Source organism: Balaenoptera physalus (genome assembly GCF_965194825.1).
Source record: "Balaenoptera physalus genome assembly, chromosome: 20".
In the NCBI taxonomy this organism is placed as follows: Eukaryota; Metazoa; Chordata; class Mammalia; order Artiodactyla; family Balaenopteridae; genus Balaenoptera; species Balaenoptera physalus.
This window is the reverse complement of record NC_138901.1, coordinates 48,067,685-48,088,565: the sequence shown is the minus strand read 5'-3', so window position 1 is coordinate 48,088,565 and position 20,881 is coordinate 48,067,685. Positions and strand designations below refer to the sequence as shown.

The following is a 20,881-nucleotide window of genomic DNA, read 5'->3' as shown; positions in this document are numbered from 1 at the left end:
TAAGACGAGGCTCCAGCCCACTATGAACCTATGCCTTGCACGAGACAAGTGTCCAGCTAACTCAATGGCAAAGAGAACTATGGCGCAGCTAGGGAAAGGGTTGGAGCAGCTAACTGCGCCCGAGGGGTGGGGAGGGTTCCCTGGAGGGGGTGGTCCCTGGGCCGGTCTGGAAGGAAGGGTAGGAGCTGGAGGGAGAAGAAGGAAGGAGAGGGTATGTCAGGAAGTGGACGGGTTACAAAGGCCAGCGAGAACTTGGCATGTCTCAGAGCTGCAGGGGTTTGGTTCAGTTAGCTTGGGTGCAGAGGACTGGGGAGTGGGAAGATAGGAGGGGGCAGGGGACCTGTTGGGGATGGCTGGGAGTGGCCACCGAAGCTGGGTGGTAAACAGCACTGTCCTCACCTTGGGGAAGGTTGGCCATCACCGTGTTCCCCCAACGGAGCGACGGGAAACATGACTTCCGGGTCTGGAACGCCCAGCTCATCCAGTACGCCGGCTACCAGATGCCTGATGGCACCATCAGAGGGGACCCTGCCAGCGTGGAGTTCACCCAGGTACTAGATCCGGCTTTGGTGGGTGAGAGTGGAGCCCAGAGGGATCAAGGGACTTGGATCTCCAGACTCACTTGGCCTGTCTTGTTTTCAGCTGTGCATCGACCTGGGCTGGAAACCCAAGTACGGCCGCTTCGATGTGGTGCCTCTGGTCCTGCAGGCTGATGGCCAGGACCCTGAGCTCTTCGAAATCCCTCCCGACCTTGTGTTTGAGGTGCCCATGGAACATCCCAAGTAAGCAGGCTGTGGCGGATGGGGGTGTGAGTTCACATGCATGCCCCCTCCTTTCCTTAATGAGACCTCAGTCCTCAGGACCCTCCCTGCACCTCTCCCAAAGCCCGGCCAGCAGCAGGTGATACCCAGAAGGGCCGACTTTCAAGGCCTGCCTTGTCGCCCTTGTACAGCAACTCTGCACTTGCATTTCGGGCCTCAGACTTATAATGAGATGCTGATGGTGACAGGAAAGCAATGGCTTAGACAGACCAGGCTCTAGCAGCTTGGGAAGAAGTGACCTCAGGAAAGGAATCCTTGAAAGGCTCTGAGATTCTCACACTGTGCAGCCCAGGCCTCTTTGACATTCCTGCCAACTCTCTTAGCCTTCCCTCTCCTGACTGATGACAGTACTTCAAGAGCTCATCTGGTTCAGCCCCTCCTCCAGGCAGCTCTAATAATTACAAAAATACCTGCATACATTGACACTCACTATGTAGTAGGCATTAGGCTGGGCTCTTCTTTTTGTCCCTTGAATATACTGAACTTACTCCTACCTCAGGGCCTTTGCACTTGCTCTTCCCTCTGCCTGACATGCCCTTTCTTCAGAATTTTGCAGACTTCATTTCTTCTTGTCAGTGAGGTATTTCCTGAATGTTACCTGTTCTGAGAAGCCTCTTCTGAACACCCAGTCTAGAGTAAGCACCCTCACCCTCCATCTGACACATCACCTTGTCTTTATTTTCCTATTTATTTATTTGTTTACCTATTTATAGTCTGTAAGGTCCTTGAGAATTAGGGATGTTGTCTTTCTTGTTCGGCAATATATCCCCAACACATAGCGGGGTGCCTGGCTCATAGTAAGTGCTCAATTATAAATATTTCTGGAATGAATGAATATACTAATAAAGGATACTATTATTTTCACAATAATCCCATGAGTTTGATGCTCTTATCTCTATTTTGTTGGTGGGGATGCTAGGGCTCAGAGAGGCTAAACAATATCCCAAGGTTACACAGCTAGTAATCAGTAAGGCAGAACTTGAACCCAGGCTTTCTGACACTGGAATCCTTAAGTGCCTTGTTATGTTGGGTCCTCAGCATTTAGCACAGGGCCTGTCATATACTTGATGCTTAATATGTTTGCGTGAATGAACTCGTGAATGAATGTATAATTAGCAAATGACACGTGGTGCGTCAATTCACCTCTCCAGGTGGGATGAACTTAGAGATCAGCACTTGGAAAGGAGTTTTCTTGGTGCACTCTTTCTCTGAAGCTTTTTTTGGGGGGGGGTGAGTGTGGGCCAAAGTGAAGGCCCCATTGCCACCAGCTCTGCCTCCCTACCAGGTATGAGTGGTTCCGGGAGCTGGAGCTGAAGTGGTATGCCCTGCCGGCCGTAGCCAACATGCTGCTCGAGGTGGGTGGCCTTGAGTTCCCCGGGTGCCCCTTCAACGGTTGGTATATGGGCACGGAGATCGGAGTCCGGGACTTCTGTGACGTCCAGCGCTACAACATCCTGGAGGTAACGAAGACCGTCTAGCTGGGCTGGCTGGAGGTGCGGGCCTGCAGCTGGGATCCAAGAGACTGACTCACCCCCATTTCTCTGCCTTTGCAGGAAGTGGGCAGGAGGATGGGCCTGGAAACACACAAGGTGGCCTCACTCTGGAAAGACCGGGCTGTCATTGAGATCAACGTCGCTGTGCTCCACAGTTTCCAGGCACGTCTGGTGTTTGCGGGTCTGAAGGCTTTCTGGTTAGAAGGTCATCTGGTCCAGTCGCCCATGTCATGCTTGATTTTCCCCTTAACGGCATTGCTCATTTATTCACACATCAAACAACGTTGAACACCCTGTTTGTGCCAGGCACAGTGCTAGCTGCTGGGGATAGAGAGACAAGCCCTCTCAAGTCTGCTAGTGTAAACTTGAATGCTTCTAGCAACAGGCAACTCCTTACCTCCCAAGGCTGGTCAGTTCCTGCGCTTGAGCACTGAATCCTGTCCTCTCTCAATTTTCAAGGACTTTACTCCTGAAAATCCTCCCCGCCCTCTGCCCCGGAACATTGATACCTCCTTATCCACTGAATCATTCCCATCAGTGATCAGTAAGCTGTAATGATTCCCATCTCAAAGAGATAAATGGCTAGCTAACCAAATACTCCCCCTACCCAGCTACTACCTTGTTTCTCTGCTTCCCTTTTATGGCAAAACCGTTGAAAGACCTCATTACACATCCTCATCCCCCAGCCACTCCAGTCAGGCTTTTATCCTCCACAGCTCTGCCAGTCACACTGGAATTCTGGCTGTTGTTCAAACTCACCAAGATGGTTCCCACCTAAGGGCCTTTGCACTTGCTTTTTCCTCTGCCCAGAACACTCTTGCCACAAATCATCCCGTGACCGGCTCCTTCCCTTCATCCAGGTCTCAACTGTCACCTCTTCAGAGTAGCCCTCCCTGATGACACCATAAACAATGGCATCCTTACCCACCTCCATCCTGTCTTTCTTATTCCTTTAACCTTTTCTTTCTTTTCCTCCATAATCCTTATTAGCTCCTGACATTATGGAGTCCATCTACTTCTTTCTTTGTTTCCCCCATTAGAATGTAAGCTCCATGGGGCAGGGACCTTGTCTCTCTTGTCCACTGCTCTACCCCTGGAGCCTAGAAGAGTGTCTGGCACGTGGCAGATGCTAAAAAAATATATGTATTGGATGAATGAACGAGAGGCCACGTCCACCTGAGCGGTTGTTGCCCTTGCTTCCCTATCTGGGCAGCAGCAGCCCCCAAACACAGCAGGTTGGCTCCTGTGTGGGACTGAGCCCTCGGGTCCATCTGCTGTTCTCACTCATATAAACACTCCCCTTCCTTTGGGGAAGGAGCCATGGACGAGTGAAGCTATTACTTTAGAAGCTGGGACCATGTCCACAAAGTTGGCAGATGCCCTGGAGGCCAGACCGCAGGGCAGAGAGCCATGCATTCATTCAGCAAAGTTTTATTGTGCATTTTCCATGTGTCAGGCCCTAGGCCAGGCCAAGAGTATGAGTGGTGAACAAAACAGACAGAAACCCTGGCCTTGTGGAATGTAGTGGGAGCTGACATTAAACACCCAGTAAATACATATTATCACACACTGTTCCCCAGAGCTCGTCACGCTATAGGCATGTCAAGCTTGTGCCTGATTTTGGGGAGTGGGGAGGGGCATGGGTCAGCTCCGAGACAGGACAGGAAGAGCCCCCTGGGGCTGACCCAGCTCGGGAAGACCCCACTGGCTGTGGATCACACATCCTGACTCCTGCAGGCTCCCACCATCAGCTCTGATATTGGCAGGATGCGGATATGTCCCAGGAAACTGCTGATCTCAACTGTGTCCTGACCATTGCTGACCACGTCCCTCCACTGCTTGAGAGTCTCCAAGACTTCCTCATGACCCTCCTTCAGGGTCAGCTTCAAAGACTTGGCCTCATTTCCTCATCTGTAAAACGGAGATAATAATGGTACCTCCCTCACTAGGTTACTGTAAGAATTAAATGAAAATGAATGCAAAATATTTAGCTGCACTGCCTGACCCATAGTCATCACTCTAAAAACATTAGTTTTGTTGTTTTTATTATTTAGTACTGTTACAACCATTCTCACAGCTCTCACCATCAGCTCCTGAGCCTAAAACTGGTCTGGCACCCAGTAGTTGCGGTGTGTGTACGTATAACATTTTAGAAGGCATGGCTGGTCCTACTGAAGCCTACTGGCTCCTCTCCTGCCTACCGGCCTTGACTGATGCAGTGTCCTCCTCCAGGACTGCCCGTCTGCTGCCTAACTGGTACCCATCTCTCAAAACTCACTTCCTCTTAGAAACTGTCTCTAAAATCCCCCATCTCTCCTCTGGGCCCTTGTATGAGCTAAGCCCTCCCTCGACCCTCCGTCAGCACCTGCACTCACCTCCATCGTAGCTTCTATCAGACCATGTGAAATGGCTGATGTCTTTCTGCCTCCCCCAGTTAGAGTATGATCCAATACAGAGAAGGGGCCACGTCTTTCACCTCTGTATGCAATACCTGGTAGATAGAAATAATAATAGCAGCTAACATTCATTGAGCACGTTTTATGCTTTACTTGTATTATTTTATTGCATTCTTTCAACAACGTCATGATGTAGGAACTATTACCATCCCCATTTTACAGATGAGGAAACTGAGGTTAAGGAACTAATAGCTCAAAGTAACATGGCTAATAAGAGGCCAAGGTTTGAACCACTCCATGAAACCAATGTCTCTTGACTACATGAGTTGCTGCAGACGATGTGGCTGCCCTTGTTGGATCATTCCAGGAAGGCTCAGACCCCTTGGCTTCTAATTTTAGGATGTGGGACATTGTGGTGATTTGTCTTCCATGCACTGTGGTTCCCCCCAGTGCTTCAGTCCTCTTCCAAAGAACCTAGTTCCTCCTTGGCTGAGACAGCCACATCCTTGGGGAGGTGACTCCTGGAACTCTCTACCAACAAGTGACAAAAAGCCACTGTGGTTTGATTCATCAGCATCCAGAGAGCCATTTGTGGGAGTTCAGGGAGACTTGTGGGCCTGAGAAGCTGGACACCGCCCCCAGAGGGCCAAGCGGGGGCAGCATGTGGCCTGTGGGCTGACCATGGCTATGGTGACTGCTTGGGTTCCTCAGAGGCTCTGGAAGTACTTTGCATTTGGGTATTTATTTTCAGCAGCGAGAAGGGGGCCAGAGGAGATTGCGCTCCCATTTTACAGATTGCCAGGCCCTTCCGTAGTCCATCTGGGAGCCCTGCAGCCAACCGACCACTCTCCTCAACTCCCCTTCTTGCCTCCTTCTGATTTAGAAGCATAATGTGACCATCACGGACCACCACTCAGCTGCAGAGTCCTTCATGAAGTACATGCAGAATGAGTACCGGTCCCGAGGGGGCTGCCCAGCTGACTGGATTTGGCTGGTCCCCCCAATTTCTGGAAGCATCACCCCCGTGTTCCACCAGGAGATGTTAAATTATATCCTGTCCCCTTTCTACTACTACCAGGTAAGAGAGGGACCTTCCTCTCCTTTCTGTCTTGGGAGCTCTGGAGAGAGTGTGTGTGTCTGCATGTGTGTGCATGCTGTACACATGCGTGCATGCGTGTGTGTTTGCATGTGCCTGTGCACATGTGTGCTCACTAGTGCAGGACATACAAGGAAGGATCGGGGACACAGAGGCATATTTTTAATGCTTTTCAGGCTTCACTCAAGGATGCTTTTGTCCATTTCTACAGAAGTGAGACTGAAGGAAATACCTTTTATGGTACCTTTAGTAGCCCGTTGTTCTGACGGAGTTTAAGCTCCTGAGGGTGACCGCCACTGTGCCCGCCTGCACAGGAGGGCTATAGACAGTCACATGGCATAATGGTGAAGAGCTTGGCTCCCAGGTCAGACACATCCGGGGGCGATTCTCCCACTTCCTAGCTGTATGATCTTGGGTGGGTCATTTCACCCATCTAAGCCCTGACTTTCTCATCTCTAAAAGGAGGGTCATCAACTCCGCAATGGAGGAGGTTGTGTGGATCACGTGAGCTGGTGCACGTAACAGCTCAGCCCAGTGTCCAGCCCAGAGTGCACTCAGGAACCGTTACCCAGTGAAATGATTTCATTTTTTGTCAAAAAGCTCTTTGGTTAGATTTGGGGAAGAGCTTCCTTACTCTAAAAGTGATAAGTAGTGTGACTGACTGCCTGGGATAGTTTGCGCCTGTGGTCATAGCACCTTCGTCTACTCTCGGAGATATCCCAGGGCAGACTATGCATTATATACAATCTGTGTAGCCTTCCTAGTGACCAGACACCAAAAGAAAAGAGATGTGCAGCCTCTTCCTTCCAGGGGGACACTAGTGAGTGACAATCAACTGATCGTGTGCAGGTTCTGTGCCGGACATGAGCTACAACTTGGAGGGAGACAGACAGATGCAGCCCTTCCCTGTGGGGCTTTCAGTGAAAGGGTGGGGACAGGGCCTGCTCACCCCCCCAACTCACGAAGGCCATGAAGGGCCTTCTGTCTCTCCAAGCCCAAGCCAAGCCAGGGCCCACCTTGCCCACATACCTGCCCTCTTCTCTGAAGGTGGCGGCCTGGAAAACCCACGTCTGGCAGGATGAGAGGCGGAGACCCCGGAAAAGAGAGATTCGATTCAAAGTCTTGGTCAAGTAAGTGGAAGCAGCCAGTGTGGACATCTGAACCTCAGCCCTTCCTTCTAGGCCTTGAAGGGCAGGGAACAATGAGAAAGGGTTTGGAGGGACTTCCCTGGTAGTCCAGTGGTTAGGACTCTGCACTTCCACTGCAGGGGACATGGGTTCGATCCCCTGTTGGGGAACTAAGATCCCGCATGCTGCACAGTGTGGCCAAATAAATAAATTAATTAATTAAAAGGTATATTAAAACTATAAAAAAGAGAGAGAGAAAGGGTTTGGCTCCCAGAAATCCAGACACCAATTCCCAGGGTCACCTGCCACCTCTGTCCCAGCTTTCTCTCTCCTCCATTTTCCCAAAGGGGCTGAGTGGTGGGTTGAGTGGGGGAGGGGAGGGGAGGAGAAGGGCGGTGAGTCAGGGTTGATAGCTGGTGAGAAACCTGGGTTCTTTTTCCTCGATCTGCTGCACTTTATTTATTTATTTATTTTTTCTTTTTTTTTAAAGCTTGATGGTATTCACATTGCTTAATTTGTGTCATGCTTTATTTATTTATTTATTTATTTAATTTATTTATGGCTGTGTTGGGTCTTTGTTTCTGTGCGAGGGCTTTCTCTAGTTGTGGCAAGCGGGGGCCACTCTTCATCGCGGTGCGCGGGCCTCTCACTATCGCGGCCTCTCTTGTTGCGGAGCATAGGCTCCAGACGCGCAGGCTCAGTAATTGTGGCTCACAGGCCCAGCTGCTCCGCGGCATGTGGGATCTTCCCAGACCAGGGCTCGAACCCGTGTCCCCTGCATTGGCAGGCAGATTCTCAACCACTGCGCCACCAGGGAAGCCCTCGATCTGCTGCACTTTAAATGCTGGGCCCCCATCTTCCTCTGGAAGGCTGACTCAGCACACAGAGTATGTCTGTCCCCACAGAGCCGTGCTCTTTGCCTCAGTGCTGATGCGTGAGAGAATGGCATCCCGGGTCAGAGCCACGATCCTCTTTGCAACAGAGACGGGAAGATCAGAAACGCTGGCCCAGGACCTAGGGGCCTTGTTCAGCTGCGCCTTCAACCCTAAGGTAGCCGACTCAGCCTATGCACGGAGAAGTCTGGGGCAAGTTAAAATGATTGCTCTGCTCCTGGATGTCCCCGAGCCTTGGGCATGCTGATGTACATTGAAAATCTGTGATAGAAGGAGAGAGGTGTGTCCAGGGATTCCCAAACTTACCTAGTAAATAAGCTTTTCATAGTGTTCCAGGGAACACAGTTTGAGAAACACATTCTTAATGCTGCTAAGTCTCAATATACATTAGCTGTTCTAGATGGATTTTATTCACCTTTACAGAACACCTCCTATACGGGGTGCAGTGCTAAATGTGAAGGGGGCAGAGGATGAATAAGATGCAGAGAAATAAAACAAAACTCCCAAGGGTGACTAATTCCTTCCACCAGTGTTGGATTTGATCCTCCATCACTGAAGGCCTCCTGGGTCAGGTAGGCCTGGGTAGAACCGCGAGGCCGTGACACATTTCACCTGAGATTAGCTTCAGGCAAAGCATTTGGGTCCCCAGAGGTGTTGTCATTTTTGTAACCTGCCCATCCCGTTTTTGTGGAAAATATGTACACACACTCAGAATTCAAGGTAGTGATGGAAGCGGCGAGACGTGCTCTGATTTGGGACACGCGGTATTTTGGAGGCAAACCCTCCAGGGCTTGCTGATGTGTTAGCGTGGGAGAATCAAAGAATCGAGGATGCCGTGTTCAAATAGGTTCAGTAGACAGGGATTTGTTAAGTACTCACCTCCTCTGTGCCGGGCACCAGGGGACCGAGATGACGAAGGGGACTCCCGGCCTGAGTAGGGTGAGGGAAGCGCTGGGTGTCTGGGGAGGGCGTGGAGGGCGCCAGCCTGGGAAACAAGGGCTGATGTCCACCTTGGGTGCCGTGCAGGTTCTCTGCATGGACGAATACAAGTTGAGCCATCTGGAGGAGGAAGAGCTGCTGCTGGTGGTGACCAGCACGTTCGGGAACGGAGACTCCCCCGGCAACGGAGAGGTGGGTGGCCCGAGTCCCAGGGGTCTGGGGTCTGGTAGAGCCTAAGAGGACCAAGGAAAGGATCTGGGGACTCAGCATGTCCTAAGGAGGGCATTCGGGAGTGAGAGCTCAGATCACTCTGGGTCGCCCTAACGTCAGCCATTGGCCTGCCTCCTTCGGGACTTCCTCTGTATGCATGAGCTGCCTTTCCTGTGACGTACTTAATATATTTCAGTAAATTGACCTGCCTTTTTAAATTCAAAAATTCATGTTTAAAGGAAACTTTATATCACTCTCACAAATGGAAAGCCAGCAAAAATTGGTCCCAGGTAAATCCAATGAAAGCCAAGCAGTTATTGAATTTTAGCTGGATACTGTTGCCTAACCATGGCTTGCTTTGTTTTTTAAAAAGAGTAATAAGCAAGTATGAGAGAAGTGTTAAGTCTCCATTAGCAGCAGTCTGAGATTTTCTCCCTATTGTTCAGGACAAAAGAATGAAATAATTGAGACAGGAATAACTATAAAAAATTACAGAAAAAAAGAATACTTTCTTACCATGTGATTTGACACTATTTTCCACCTAAAGTTATCTTGAGTTCCTGGGAAATCAGGGTTATTTCAGAGAATACGGGACCAGTTGTCACTCTGACAAGAAGAGAGGCTCATGTCCCATCAGGAGTCCCTCTGGTGATGCCCTGCTACAAGGCAGGCCCCCCTCTGCCAGGGCTGGATGGACTGGGGGTTGGGCTGTCCTCGCCCCACACCAAAGGTCAGGCCCACATGAGTTGCTAAGGCTGAACTTGTCCCTGAGTCCCAGCCAGGCGGCCCCACCTAAACCAACTTCCCTGCGAGGATCTTGAATTTTCTCCTGCCAGATATGTCCAGTTTTTAAATGAGCCACCAGAAGAAAGGGAAAAGCGGTGCTTTTATTAATCCTGTCCTGAGAACTCTGTGGTTCTCTCTCTTTCTAGAAACTGAAGAAGTCCCTCTTCATGCTGAAAGAGCTCACCAACAAATTCAGGTAAATCTCTTCCCCACTCCCAGAGTCTGGGTTCCAGGGACGGAGCTGGGTGTGTATAAGTGGGAACTTCCTGGGATGTCCAGGCCCAGAGACAGCCTGTCCTCAGAGGTGTTGTGGGTCAAAGCAGGGACACCGAGTTCCGCTCACACTTCTGCAGGCCAGGCATGGGGTTGGTCGTGGGAGTTGGAGATGAGGCTCGGGAGCCAGGGAGGGCAGGAAGGGGGTGGGCACTGGCGGTCCTTGCCCAGCTGGTGCGGGAGGGTCAGAGGCTGGCCTGCGGGTGGGGTCAGCTCACCCAGGCTCCGTGCGTGTCCTCCTCGGGCAGGTATGCCGTGTTTGGCCTCGGCTCCAGCATGTACCCTCAGTTCTGCGCCTTTGCTCATGACATCGACCAGAAGTTGTCCCAGCTGGGGGCTTCTCAGCTCGCCCCAACAGGGGAAGGGGACGAGCTCAGCGGGCAGGAGGAGGCCTTCCGTGCCTGGGCCGTGCAAACCTTCAAGGTCAGTTCACAGCCGGAGCTGCCCCACGGCACCGGGAGGGAGGCTGCGGTGCACTCGTGCCCAGGACACCTGTGCCGGGCATCCTGGGTGGCATGACCCCTGCTGGGTCCTATAGGCGTGGTCCCGGGTGTGGACCAGGGTCGCAGGCCTGAGGGCTCAAGTCACTGCTGCTTTCCCACAGCCCCCAGAAGAGCTCCACTTGACACCTCCCTGCCCTCGGGAAGCTGTGGTTTAAGATCTTTCCCCCTCTGATTATCCAGGTCACCTCCTGACATCCTTGTCTTGTTTCAGTGTCCCAGCCACAGAGAACTTGGGGACAGGGATATCTCAGTAGGTCTTTATCACCTGTGGCTTGACCCCATTGACTGAGAGAACTCATTGAAGCAAAGCGTTTCACCCAGCAGTGGGGCTTATGAGCACCACCTTGAGTGGGTCCGACATGGTTCCCAAGCCCACGTCTCCTCCACACGATTCCCCATCAGGAAAATGGGAGTGATCACACCTGTGTCATAGTGTGAGCATGCGGATAAAACGAGATGCTGTCATTATTAATATTCATAATAATAGCAATAGCTACTATGTGCTAGGACCAGCCATTTTTTGGGTTCTCATAACAGCCCAACCAGATAAGTGTGCTTAGTAATTACACAAAGCTCTCAGCTCAGTTGCAAGGACTTAAAAAATGGTAGCCCCAGCAGTGGTGATGCCGCTGATGCCAGGGATGATTATTAACACCCGTCGGCTCCATCTTCGTCCAGGCAGCCTGTGAGACGTTCGATGTCCGAGGCAAACACCACATTCAGATCCCCAAGCTCTACACTGCCACTGTGACCTGGGACCTGCACCACTACAGGCTCGTGCAAGACTCACAGCCTTTGGACCTCAACAAAGGTACCTGCTTCCCTGCACCACACGGAGCTTGTTTGCCCTTCCTGCCGGGGTGGGTGTCTCTCAGTCCTGAGCCTAGGGTCAAGGAGACCACTAAGACCCTCTGAACAGAGGCAGCTAGTCTAGGGCTACCAGGCATCTCTCTCTTGTTGGGTCCAAGAGCCTGCTGGGATGCGAGACTTGAGGGCGTGCTTCGTCTCTGAGAGAGGCGGTTTAGGAGGAAACCCCGGGAGGGCAGTGGAGAGAGAAGGACGCTCCTATGTGCCAGGCACTGTGCTGGACTCTTTGCCCACCTGCTCTAAGTGATCCCTTACACTCATCCTGCGAGAAAGGCACAGACAGAGAAACTGAAGTTCGGGGAGGTGCAGCAAGTTGCTAGCAGATGGCCAAGTTGGGATCTGGGCCCCAGCCTTCCCGCTCTAATGGCAGCCAGGTATTATGAAGAACATTTTTCAGAGGCAATTCCAGGCTACAGTCTGGGAACTCTGAACGGCCCCTCTGGATGCTGTGCTTCTGTGCTTCCTCTTCTCCTATACCAGGACTGCAGAGGTCCTACACGTTTCCTCATGTTTAGGATATCCCCAGCTTCAACTACGCTCTCCTGTGGATCCCAAGCCATGGGATGTCCTGGAAATTCCCATATTGGGGCATTTACATTGCATTTCCCAATACCTCGCAGCGGCACAAGCATCCTCTGTCAGACCAAGGGTCTTTATTTGTGATTCAGAAACACAGTGGGGAAAAAAGGAAGGGAAGGAAAACCCCAGCACCACCACAGTGAGACACCCCAGGGTAACGTCTGGGTGTAATTGACTCAGCATGAGGAGGCTGCCCCACCAACGCTTAAGAGCCACATTGCCACTTCACTGTCTCTCTGTCCCACAGCCCTCAGCAGTATGCACGCCAAGCATGTGTTCACCATGAGGCTGAAATCACGGCAGAATCTACAGAGTCCAAAATCCAGGTAGGGCAAAGGAGAGGGCTTCTTGGGTGACGTTCCACAGATTTTATTTTAATCCGGGAAAGACCAGAGCAAGTCAGTCTTAGAAAGGAGAGGAGGGAAGTGTCCACTGGCATTAGCTACGATGCCATTGGTAGGAGCAGCTTGATTGTTAACCCCTGTGGCCACCAGCACCTTTACATTGGGTCTCCATTAACCATGGGCCAGTTTTCCAGCTTGGGAACGAGGCACCTGCTTCACTTCCTGTCCTTTGTGACTTAACTATTTCACCAAAAGGGGAGGGCAAGAAAAACTCAAACTATTTGGCTTTCTTAAGAACTTTCAGGAAAAGTTTTGGCAGGGAAGGACCTTTCCCCGCCAGGTCAGCCAGCAGTGTGGATTCTCTGTAGGTTTTGTTTTTCTGTGCTGTCCTTACATTCATTAGCAAAAGTGGGCTGTGTTCTAATAAGAACCAGATTTGCGCTAGACACTAGGAAAGGTTTGTCTCAATGCCCACATACCTCCCAGTGCGATGCTTTCTTTAGGCGGAGTCTGTGGTCGCGCTCTCTAGGGCTTGGGAGGGCTGCATGGGACGACTGCTGTCCACCCTCTCCCCACGGAGAAGCCACAGGCCGGGTCAGCCCCGGGCCCTCTTGAGCACCCCAGCCTTGGGATGCCGGCAACCCGTGTTCATGGAACCGGGCAGGAAAATGAAAGGAGGGCACGTTTCCTGGGGAAACTGGCCCACCCATCAGGGAGTGCTGGAGGAAATCCTGGTGGCGTAACCAGAGGCTTCTTTTTCCTTCTGCAGTCGTACCACCCTCCTGGTGGAACTGTCCTGTGAGGGCAGCCAAGGTCCAAGCTACCTGCCGGGAGAGCACCTCGGAGTTTTCCCAGGCAACCAGCCAGCTCTGGTCCAAGGCATCCTGGAGCGAGTGGTGGATGGCCCTGCCCCCGACCAACCCATGCGCCTAGAGACCCTCTGCGAGAACGGTGAGCCCTCCGCACAAAAGCCTCAACTGAGGCCGCCCCAGCATCCTCCCACCAAGCCCCAGCCCCACTGATGGGCTGGGCCCGGACCTGCGCTGCAAACGGGCAGCTAACACTGTCCTTCCTGCTGAGTGGTGGGCCCCTGAAGCCCGCGCCAGAGCAGCCTTGTAAATAGTCCTCGACCGGCCGCCGGGCCAACAAGAAGGGCTGCTTCTTTGGGACTATCTGCCCAACACCAGAGGCTGGGCTATCTTTCCCCTTCATTCTTTGCTTACCCGGCCACTTTTGTTGGTTGACTGATTCATTTTTCCATCAAAATTTTAACTACTCACATCTATATACCAGGCAGGCCCTGGGTTACAAAAATGAATGAGACTCCGTGTCTGCCCTCAGAAAGCTCACTACCTAGTACAGGATGCAGATTTGCAAAAATAGTCATAATTATTATTATTATAATAATAACAGTAGCAGCCACCATTTTCAGGGTAGTTACTTGATGCCAGCATTTTATCAATACATGCATTGTCTCTTTAGTCCCACAACAGACACACATGTGCAGCTTGCTTGGTGACATGATAGAGAAATGTGGAAACTATAAAAATGGTGAGCTTTGAAGATTCAGGTCCCTGATCCATCACTTACTAGCAAAGTGACCTTGGGCATAGGAATTAACCTCCCGAGGCTTTGTTTCTTTGTCTCTAAAGTAGAGATAATAGAGCCTTCCTCGCAGGGCTGTGGTGAAGGACAGATGAGTAGATAACGTGTACAACCTTCACCACAATTCCTGGCACCAAACAAATGCAGGAATGGAGGAATATCCGTTTCCCATGGGCTAATCGACTTGTCCGGAAGGTCAGAGGAAGGTACTTTAATACACCCTGAAATACACCTCTTCGGATCCCAAATTTTATGTTTTGGAATTTATACTGCATTTTCATGGCATTCTACTTTCATACTGCTTCCCCACCGAGGGTCTCATTTATCCCCACCTTCTGTGGGCAGTGGGCAGGGCCAGGCCATGGGTGACCAGGAGAGCACGACTCTTCCTGGCCGTCCTCACTGGAGAGGTGAGCCTATCCTGGGGAGGGTTCAGAGTCCCCGTTGTGTGCTAAGGTGAGGCTCTCAGCCTATGTGATGAGCACAGCGCTGGGTGGCAGGCACTAGGAGAGGGAGACTAATGCAATCAGTAATCACGGGCCTTCCAGCCCTTCGGACTAGCTCCCCGGCCTTAGCTTCCTCAGCGATCATGATCCCTCCAAAAAATGTGTCCCCCTAAAGAGAGTGGCCAAAATAGGACAGCAGGAGTCTGAGAAGCAAAGTCTGGCGTTGTTCCCCACTGTCCAGGAGAACGTGAGAGAGCCTGAAACTCGGGGATAAGGGGACAGAGACATCCTTGTGACAGTAGGGAGACAGACGTGGTTCCTCAGGCCTTGGGTCTAGATGAAATAATGTAATACTAATATTTTTACCTAATACGTGTACTGTTTCATTCAGTCCTCATGCAAACTCAGCAGGACAGGTTTTATTATCACGTCCATCTCACAGAGACAGAACCCAAGTTCAGAGGGTTCAGTCAGCCTACTAGCGAGTGGGGAGCCAGAGTTTGAACCCATGTCTACTGGCTCCCGCGTCCATGCTGTGGCCGCCCTGCATACTGCCTCTTGGCACTCCTTGAGACCCGCCACCTCGCTCTGGGCTGAGTGCTGCTCACCCAGCACCTCTTGGTCTAACACCCCTGGAGACTGAAGTTATGGGCTTTTCTCTAAATGAAGAACTGGCCTCTGGGGTGTACATCAGTCTTTGGTGAATTTAGTCATGGTGAGTCTGTAGCTCACCTGTGTGTGTCCTGCTAAAGTTCAGGTCTGGGCCAGAGAGGGACTGGACTCTGGTACACAGTTAGTTTTGCAGGATTGTGTCAACTTGGGTGCCCTTTGGAGGGCTGCTGACCAGCCTTTCCTGGCAGTCCTATCTCTGGGCACCATCTTCCTGCACTTGAGTTGGGCACATGAACCCTTTTGCTGTTACTAGAACCAGAACTTCAGTGTCTTCTCTCCCCTGCAGCTGGAAGGTGGAGGGTGTCTGTCCCGGATGCCTCATCACTCTTTGGGAAACCTAAATGGGGCCTTTTTTCCATCCTGACTCCTTTCTTCCCTATCCAGGCAGCTACTGGGTCAAGGACAAGCGACTGCCCACCTGCTCACTCAGCCAGGCTCTCACCTATTTCCTGGACATCACCACCCCGCCAACCCAGCTGCTGCTCCAAAAGCTGGCCCAGCTGGCCACAGACGAGGCTGAGAGGCAGAGGCTGGAGACCCTGTGCCAGGTGAAGGTCGGGGCTGGTGGGTGAGGCAGGAGCAGGGTCCCAGAGTCGGGGGCATCCTGAGCCTAGAGCTGGTCTTTAACCTCCAAGGGGAATCCACCCCAGCTTCCCAAAGTGTGATTTGTCAAAGGCTGGGAGGAAGTCAGGCGCCCTCTCCTGTCCCATCTCTAGGACATAGTTGTGTCAAGTGAACTGAATTTTTTTGAATGTCTGCAGGATGCAACCAAAGTGCACTTCCTCAGAAATGAGCTAGAAAAGGAGAGCCACTCTGTCTTTCATTCCCCACACCTGGAACAAGCCTGGAATTTAGGAAGTGTTGGAGGATGGATGGTGTGGATGAATGGATAATGGACATAGTAACAGATGGGTAGTTGAATTAATAAATGAATGAGAGAATGCATTAACTCACCTGCAACTTTCTAGACCCAAGTCTTTGCAAAAGGCACTGAATATCATTATTACCGTCACCATTATCGCTAATTATCTTGATTCCAGCCACCTCCACTGCCATTATCCTGTGGCTGCTCTGCACTAACCTGGCACACATTTTCTCACTTAATTCTCACAACATCCCCATGAGGTAGGTGATGCTATCCTCATTCCACAAAGGTTAAGTAATGAGGACAAGATCCCACAGATAGTAAGGGCATCTGGTCAAGATTTGAACCCAGGTCTGTATGATTCTGAAGCCCTTCCCCAAATTAGATTAGAATAAAGATTTGACACCTGCCCACAAGTTGCTGACAGTAAAGTTCTAAGCAGACAAGTTAGAGAAATGCTACTCATTGGCCTGAGCTCCTCCAGGACAGGAACGTTTTCCTCTCTAGCTCGGTATTCTCAGCACCGTGGACAGCACCTGGTTCTTTGAAGTGTTTGCTGTGGGAGTGAATGAATGAATACCGGATTGTGACAGCCTCTTCCCTCTGTGTGGGGCAAATGCCCTGAGACACTCATATTGCCCTTGGCTTTCAGCCGTCTGATTACAACACGTGGAAGTTCACCAGTAGCCCCACCTTCCTGGAGGTGCTGGAGGAGTTCCCGTCCCTGCGGGTGCCTGCCAGCTTCCTGCTCTCCCAGCTGCCTGTCCTGAAGCCCCGGTACTACTCCATCAGCTCCTCCAGGGACCACACACCCACGGAGATCCACCTCACTGTGGCCGTGCTCACGTACCGCACCCGAGGTAAGGCTGGGGCAGAGGCTGTGGAGTGGCCCAAGCCTGCTACTTACGGGGCAGCTGTTCAACATCTCTGAGCTTTGGTCCCCTCATCCTTAAACACCCACCTTCCAGAGTTGTTAACAGCGATAGGAGGAGTGTGGGAGAGACTACCATGAACCAGGCACTGAGCTAACGTCTTTGTGTACGTGTGATCGGTAACCATGTGAGACGGGAGCTGTGTGCATTTCATGGGCGAAGAAACTGAGGCACAAAGAGGTTAAGCCACAGGTTCAAAGTCACCCTGGTAGCAGGTAGAGAACTGAGATGCAAACCCAGGTAGTCTGACTGCTGAGTCCAAGTTCTTAACCGCCATACTCCTCTCTACTGTCCAACTCCTGTTGGGACAATTTAATGAGATCAGATGTGGGAAGTACCCAGCACTTAGTGGGAGCCCAGTGATTCTTAGTCTTCCTGATAGTCCAGCCTGAATACAGGGGTGATTCTGCCTTGATTGTTCAGTCATTCACTCACTCATTCAGCCATGATTTATTTCATACCTCTTTATGCCTGGCACCACGGTGGGTGTGGAAATACAGCACACATAGACCCTGCCCCCATGGAGCTTCCCATCTAGAGGGAACAATGAAGAGAGACTCATAGAAATAGACAGTTGTCATTGTGTAGGTGCTAAGAAGGAAAGTGCAGGGTGCTGTGAGGGCAGAGGATGGGGGATGGGCTAACATACACGGGGAGGTCCCAAACCTTGTCCAGCTGGGCTTGGCTCCTCCCCTGGATGAAACATGCCCCTGCCCTCTCTCTGTAACTGAGCGTTGCCTGGGTTGGCAAAGCTGGGGAGCTGGCTCACACCTCAGAGCCCTTTGTGCTCTGAGAAGCACAATCACACAGTTCCTGAAAACTGGGCAGAGGCTCTCTTTGCTCTGCTAGAGAACATCTGCAGAGGCCAAGTCTCAATCCTCAGACCAGGAGAGGAGAGGCAGGCACATCCTGTGAGAGCAAGGTTCCATCCAGAGGAGAACCAGCGGGACTTCTCGAGTTGGTTGAAGGTCCCCTCAAATGCTGGGCCATTGGGAAGGGAACCTGGGGTCTCCACAAGTCCAGGAGGGGCCACTGGGGGAGACAGAGATGGAAGAGCAGACCGGAAGGCTCAGCAGCTTGTCCGTCACCCAGAGTTCCTACCAGCAAGGGCTGTACTCCTGAAGACACTGTGAGGAAGTGACTGTGGTCACCCTGAGGGGCCACTTTGTGCTACTGTCATCGGAGCTAAATGATGGGCTGGGAGGGTCCCTGGAGAAACTCTTGGAAGGAGCATCGGAGTAGGAGTTAGGGAAGCTGAGCTGTGACCTGATTCTACTGCTACCCGAGTGACCTTGTACAAGTCACCTTCCCTCTCTGGGACTCAGTTTCTGCAGTGGCACAAGGAGAGCCTTGCACACTCTCTGAGTCCCTTTCAGCTTTTGCCAACTCTGGGCGAATAGAGGGTGGAACTCAGAACCAGGAGAAAAACATTCCCTTGATTAAAGCCTGCAGAGTGCCTGAGCAGGCAGTTCAGGGAGGTGCGTCAGTGTGGGAGGAGCCACTGAGAAGGTTCACGCAGCGGTGGGAGGGACGATGCTATTCAGGTGTGCGCTGTCCTTGCAGACGGCCAGGGTCCCCTGCACCACGGCGTCTGCAGCACATGGCTCAGCAACCTGAAGCCCCAAGACCTGGTGCCCTGCTTTGTGCGAAGGTAAGCACCCCTCCACTGTGTCCATCACGGGACCACTGGCCCCGGGGAGTACTGGGTTGAAAGGGAGGAATCTGGGGTTTAGATGCCACTCTGGGCCCCTTGGCCCGTAAAGAAGGCACTAGGGTCACACTGGGCCTCTCTGTTCTAACCCCCTGTGGTAGAGCATGGCCAAGTCTCTAGCAGGGACAGAGGTGGCAGCGGTGTTGGGGCCCAGAGGACAATGAGGCTCAGCCTTTTTCAGAGGGACCCCAGGGCAAGGTGATGGTGCGCCTGGACCGGGGACATGAAACAGCCCGCAGGACGTGGGAAATCAACTTTGAGCTCGTTGTCTTCTCCACCCCGCAACACTACCGCCCCCGGCCACGTCCCCAGCTCCCCAGCCCCTGTCCTGCGTGTGCATCCGACCCAGGGTGTCTGAGGACGGGGCCTCTTTCCTTCTGTCCCCTTCAGTGCCAGCGGCTTCCAGCTCCCCGAGGACCCCTCCCACCCTTGCATCCTCATCGGGCCTGGCACGGGCATCGCCCCCTTCCGCAGTTTCTGGCAGCAGCGGCTGCATGATGCCGAGCACAAAGGTACAGCTGGAGGGTTTTTGGGGGTGCGGAGGGGGTACCAGGGGGTGCCCAGCACCTGCCTGGGAGTAGAACTGAAGCTGTAGCCACCCCGCAGATGTTTCCTGGCCCCTCTCCCAAGTTTGCCTCAGCCTGTATGGACAAAGGACGTGAATGCCCTGGGCCTCAGTTTCCTCGTCTGTAAAGTGGGGACAGTACTAGATAGCACGTGGGGATGAAATGGGATTCTAGTTGGGTGCGCAGCTCGGCAGGCCTTGAAGCATGTCCCGCCCGCCCTCTGGTGGCCACCCTGGTAACTGCAGCCTGCTGGGTCTTGCAGGTCTCCAGAGTGGCCGCATGACCCTGGTGTTTGGGTGCCGCCACCCAGATGAGGACCACATCTACCGGGAGGAGATGTTGGAGATGACCCGGAAGGGGGTGCTGCATGAGGTGCACACAGCCTATTCTCGCCTGCCTGACCAGCCCAAGGTAAATGCTGCAGCTGCCCGTGCAGTGGGTGGAGCCTTAAAAGCACAGACTATGGTGGGTGCCTGGCTCCGCACAAGCCCCTCACTTCTCTGAGCCTTCACCTCCTCAGCTCTAAAATGGAGGCGATTATACAGTCACCAGAGTGGCGCTGTGAAGCGATTATGTTCACTCTTCCAGGAGAAGAGACGGGCCCTGAGACGTTCAGCGCTAAGTCAGAGTCACATGTGGGTCAACCCCCAGTGCCCAGCCTGCTGAAGGTCCTCCCCCCGCATGTACAGCTGTCGGGGAGAGAGGTGGTCCAGGTCGGCTTCACGCTCAAGCACAGCAAGGCTGGGGGGCAGCCGCTGCTCCCGGCACGGCCCGCTGACCGGCTCTGCTGTGCCGGGGAGTTCTTTGCCCCATGAGCCCGGGGAGTCGGAAAAGACTGTTGGCTCAGCCTTTGTGAACTGATCCCATTGGGCTCCTCCCAGACCTGGTACTCCGTGCCCAGTGCCAGGGTCACTGGGCATCTTGTGTGGAGCAAGAGCAGAGAGTCCCCACTTGGCTCCAGGACTTCTGTGTAGCTGGGGAGCCCTGCTCTGAATTACAGGGGGATCTCAAGGACAGAGATTCCCTTTTCTGGGGTGTAGGCAGGTGGGCCTCAGAGCTCCGGGCAGGGTAAGTGGCTTGATTGATGCCTCTTTGAGGCACGGTGAATTCAGAGCAAATGAGGGAGCCCCACTAGAGAGTCAGCTCCTCCAGGGCGTGGCTGTGGCCAGCGTTCGCCTCTCCAGCCCCAGCCCAGGCCTGGCCGCGCAGGGCACCAGTGCAGCTCCGCACCCCGCGCCCGGTCCCCGTGCGGGCCCTGGCCAGGAGGGTGCTCCCCCCGCCGCCCCGCGTACCTCCTCCTCACCTCCCCGCGGCCAGCAGGCCTGACCGCAGCCTTCACCCCAGCACGGGGGCCTGGACCCACCACCTCCTCTGGTTTCAGGTCTACGTTCAAGACATCCTGCGGCAGCAGCTGGCGGACGAGGTGCTCCGTGTGCTCCACGAGGAGCGAGGCCACCTCTATGTCTGCGGGGACGTGCGCATGGCCCGGGACGTGGCCCGCACCCTGAAGCAGCTGGTGGCCACCGCGCTGAGCCTAACTGAGGAGCAGGTGGAGGACTACTTCTTCCAGCTTAAGGTAGGGCCGCTGGTGTGTGGGCTCGGGCCACAGGTCAAGGACACGGGCCAGGGAGCCAGGACCAGGGGAGTCAGGCTCAGAACAGTCTGGGCTCAGAGGAATCCTAGAGGTGGCGGGAGTTCAGAGCTGGTCGGGCTGTTAGAAGGCCTAACTGTACATCCTGGTCTGGTTGCTCAGTTAA

General features: G+C 53.0%; 1 protein-coding gene across 3 annotated transcripts in view; it reads left to right on the top strand.

Moving 5' to 3' along the window:
* The window catches only part of NOS2 (nitric oxide synthase 2), a 40,782-nt gene that overhangs the window by 18,575 nt on the left and 1,326 nt on the right, over window positions 1-20,881 (top strand). For all 3 annotated transcript variants that reach the window (XM_082442259.1, XM_082442257.1, XM_082442258.1), the window contains 19 exons: window positions 410-551; window positions 643-782; window positions 2,107-2,281; window positions 2,375-2,476; window positions 5,594-5,788; window positions 6,854-6,936; window positions 7,839-7,983; window positions 8,853-8,957; window positions 9,908-9,957; window positions 10,283-10,457; window positions 11,216-11,348; window positions 12,231-12,309; window positions 13,097-13,278; window positions 15,435-15,598; window positions 16,568-16,775; window positions 18,411-18,498; window positions 18,949-19,070; window positions 19,387-19,535; window positions 20,506-20,700. In XM_082442259.1, coding sequence (XP_082298385.1) covers window positions 410-551; window positions 643-782; window positions 2,107-2,281; window positions 2,375-2,476; window positions 5,594-5,788; window positions 6,854-6,936; window positions 7,839-7,983; window positions 8,853-8,957; window positions 9,908-9,957; window positions 10,283-10,457; window positions 11,216-11,348; window positions 12,231-12,309; window positions 13,097-13,278; window positions 15,435-15,598; window positions 16,568-16,775; window positions 18,411-18,498; window positions 18,949-19,070; window positions 19,387-19,535; window positions 20,506-20,700 — 2,632 coding nt within the window. The remainder of the gene's footprint in view (window positions 1-409; window positions 552-642; window positions 783-2,106; window positions 2,282-2,374; window positions 2,477-5,593; window positions 5,789-6,853; window positions 6,937-7,838; window positions 7,984-8,852; window positions 8,958-9,907; window positions 9,958-10,282; window positions 10,458-11,215; window positions 11,349-12,230; window positions 12,310-13,096; window positions 13,279-15,434; window positions 15,599-16,567; window positions 16,776-18,410; window positions 18,499-18,948; window positions 19,071-19,386; window positions 19,536-20,505; window positions 20,701-20,881) is intronic.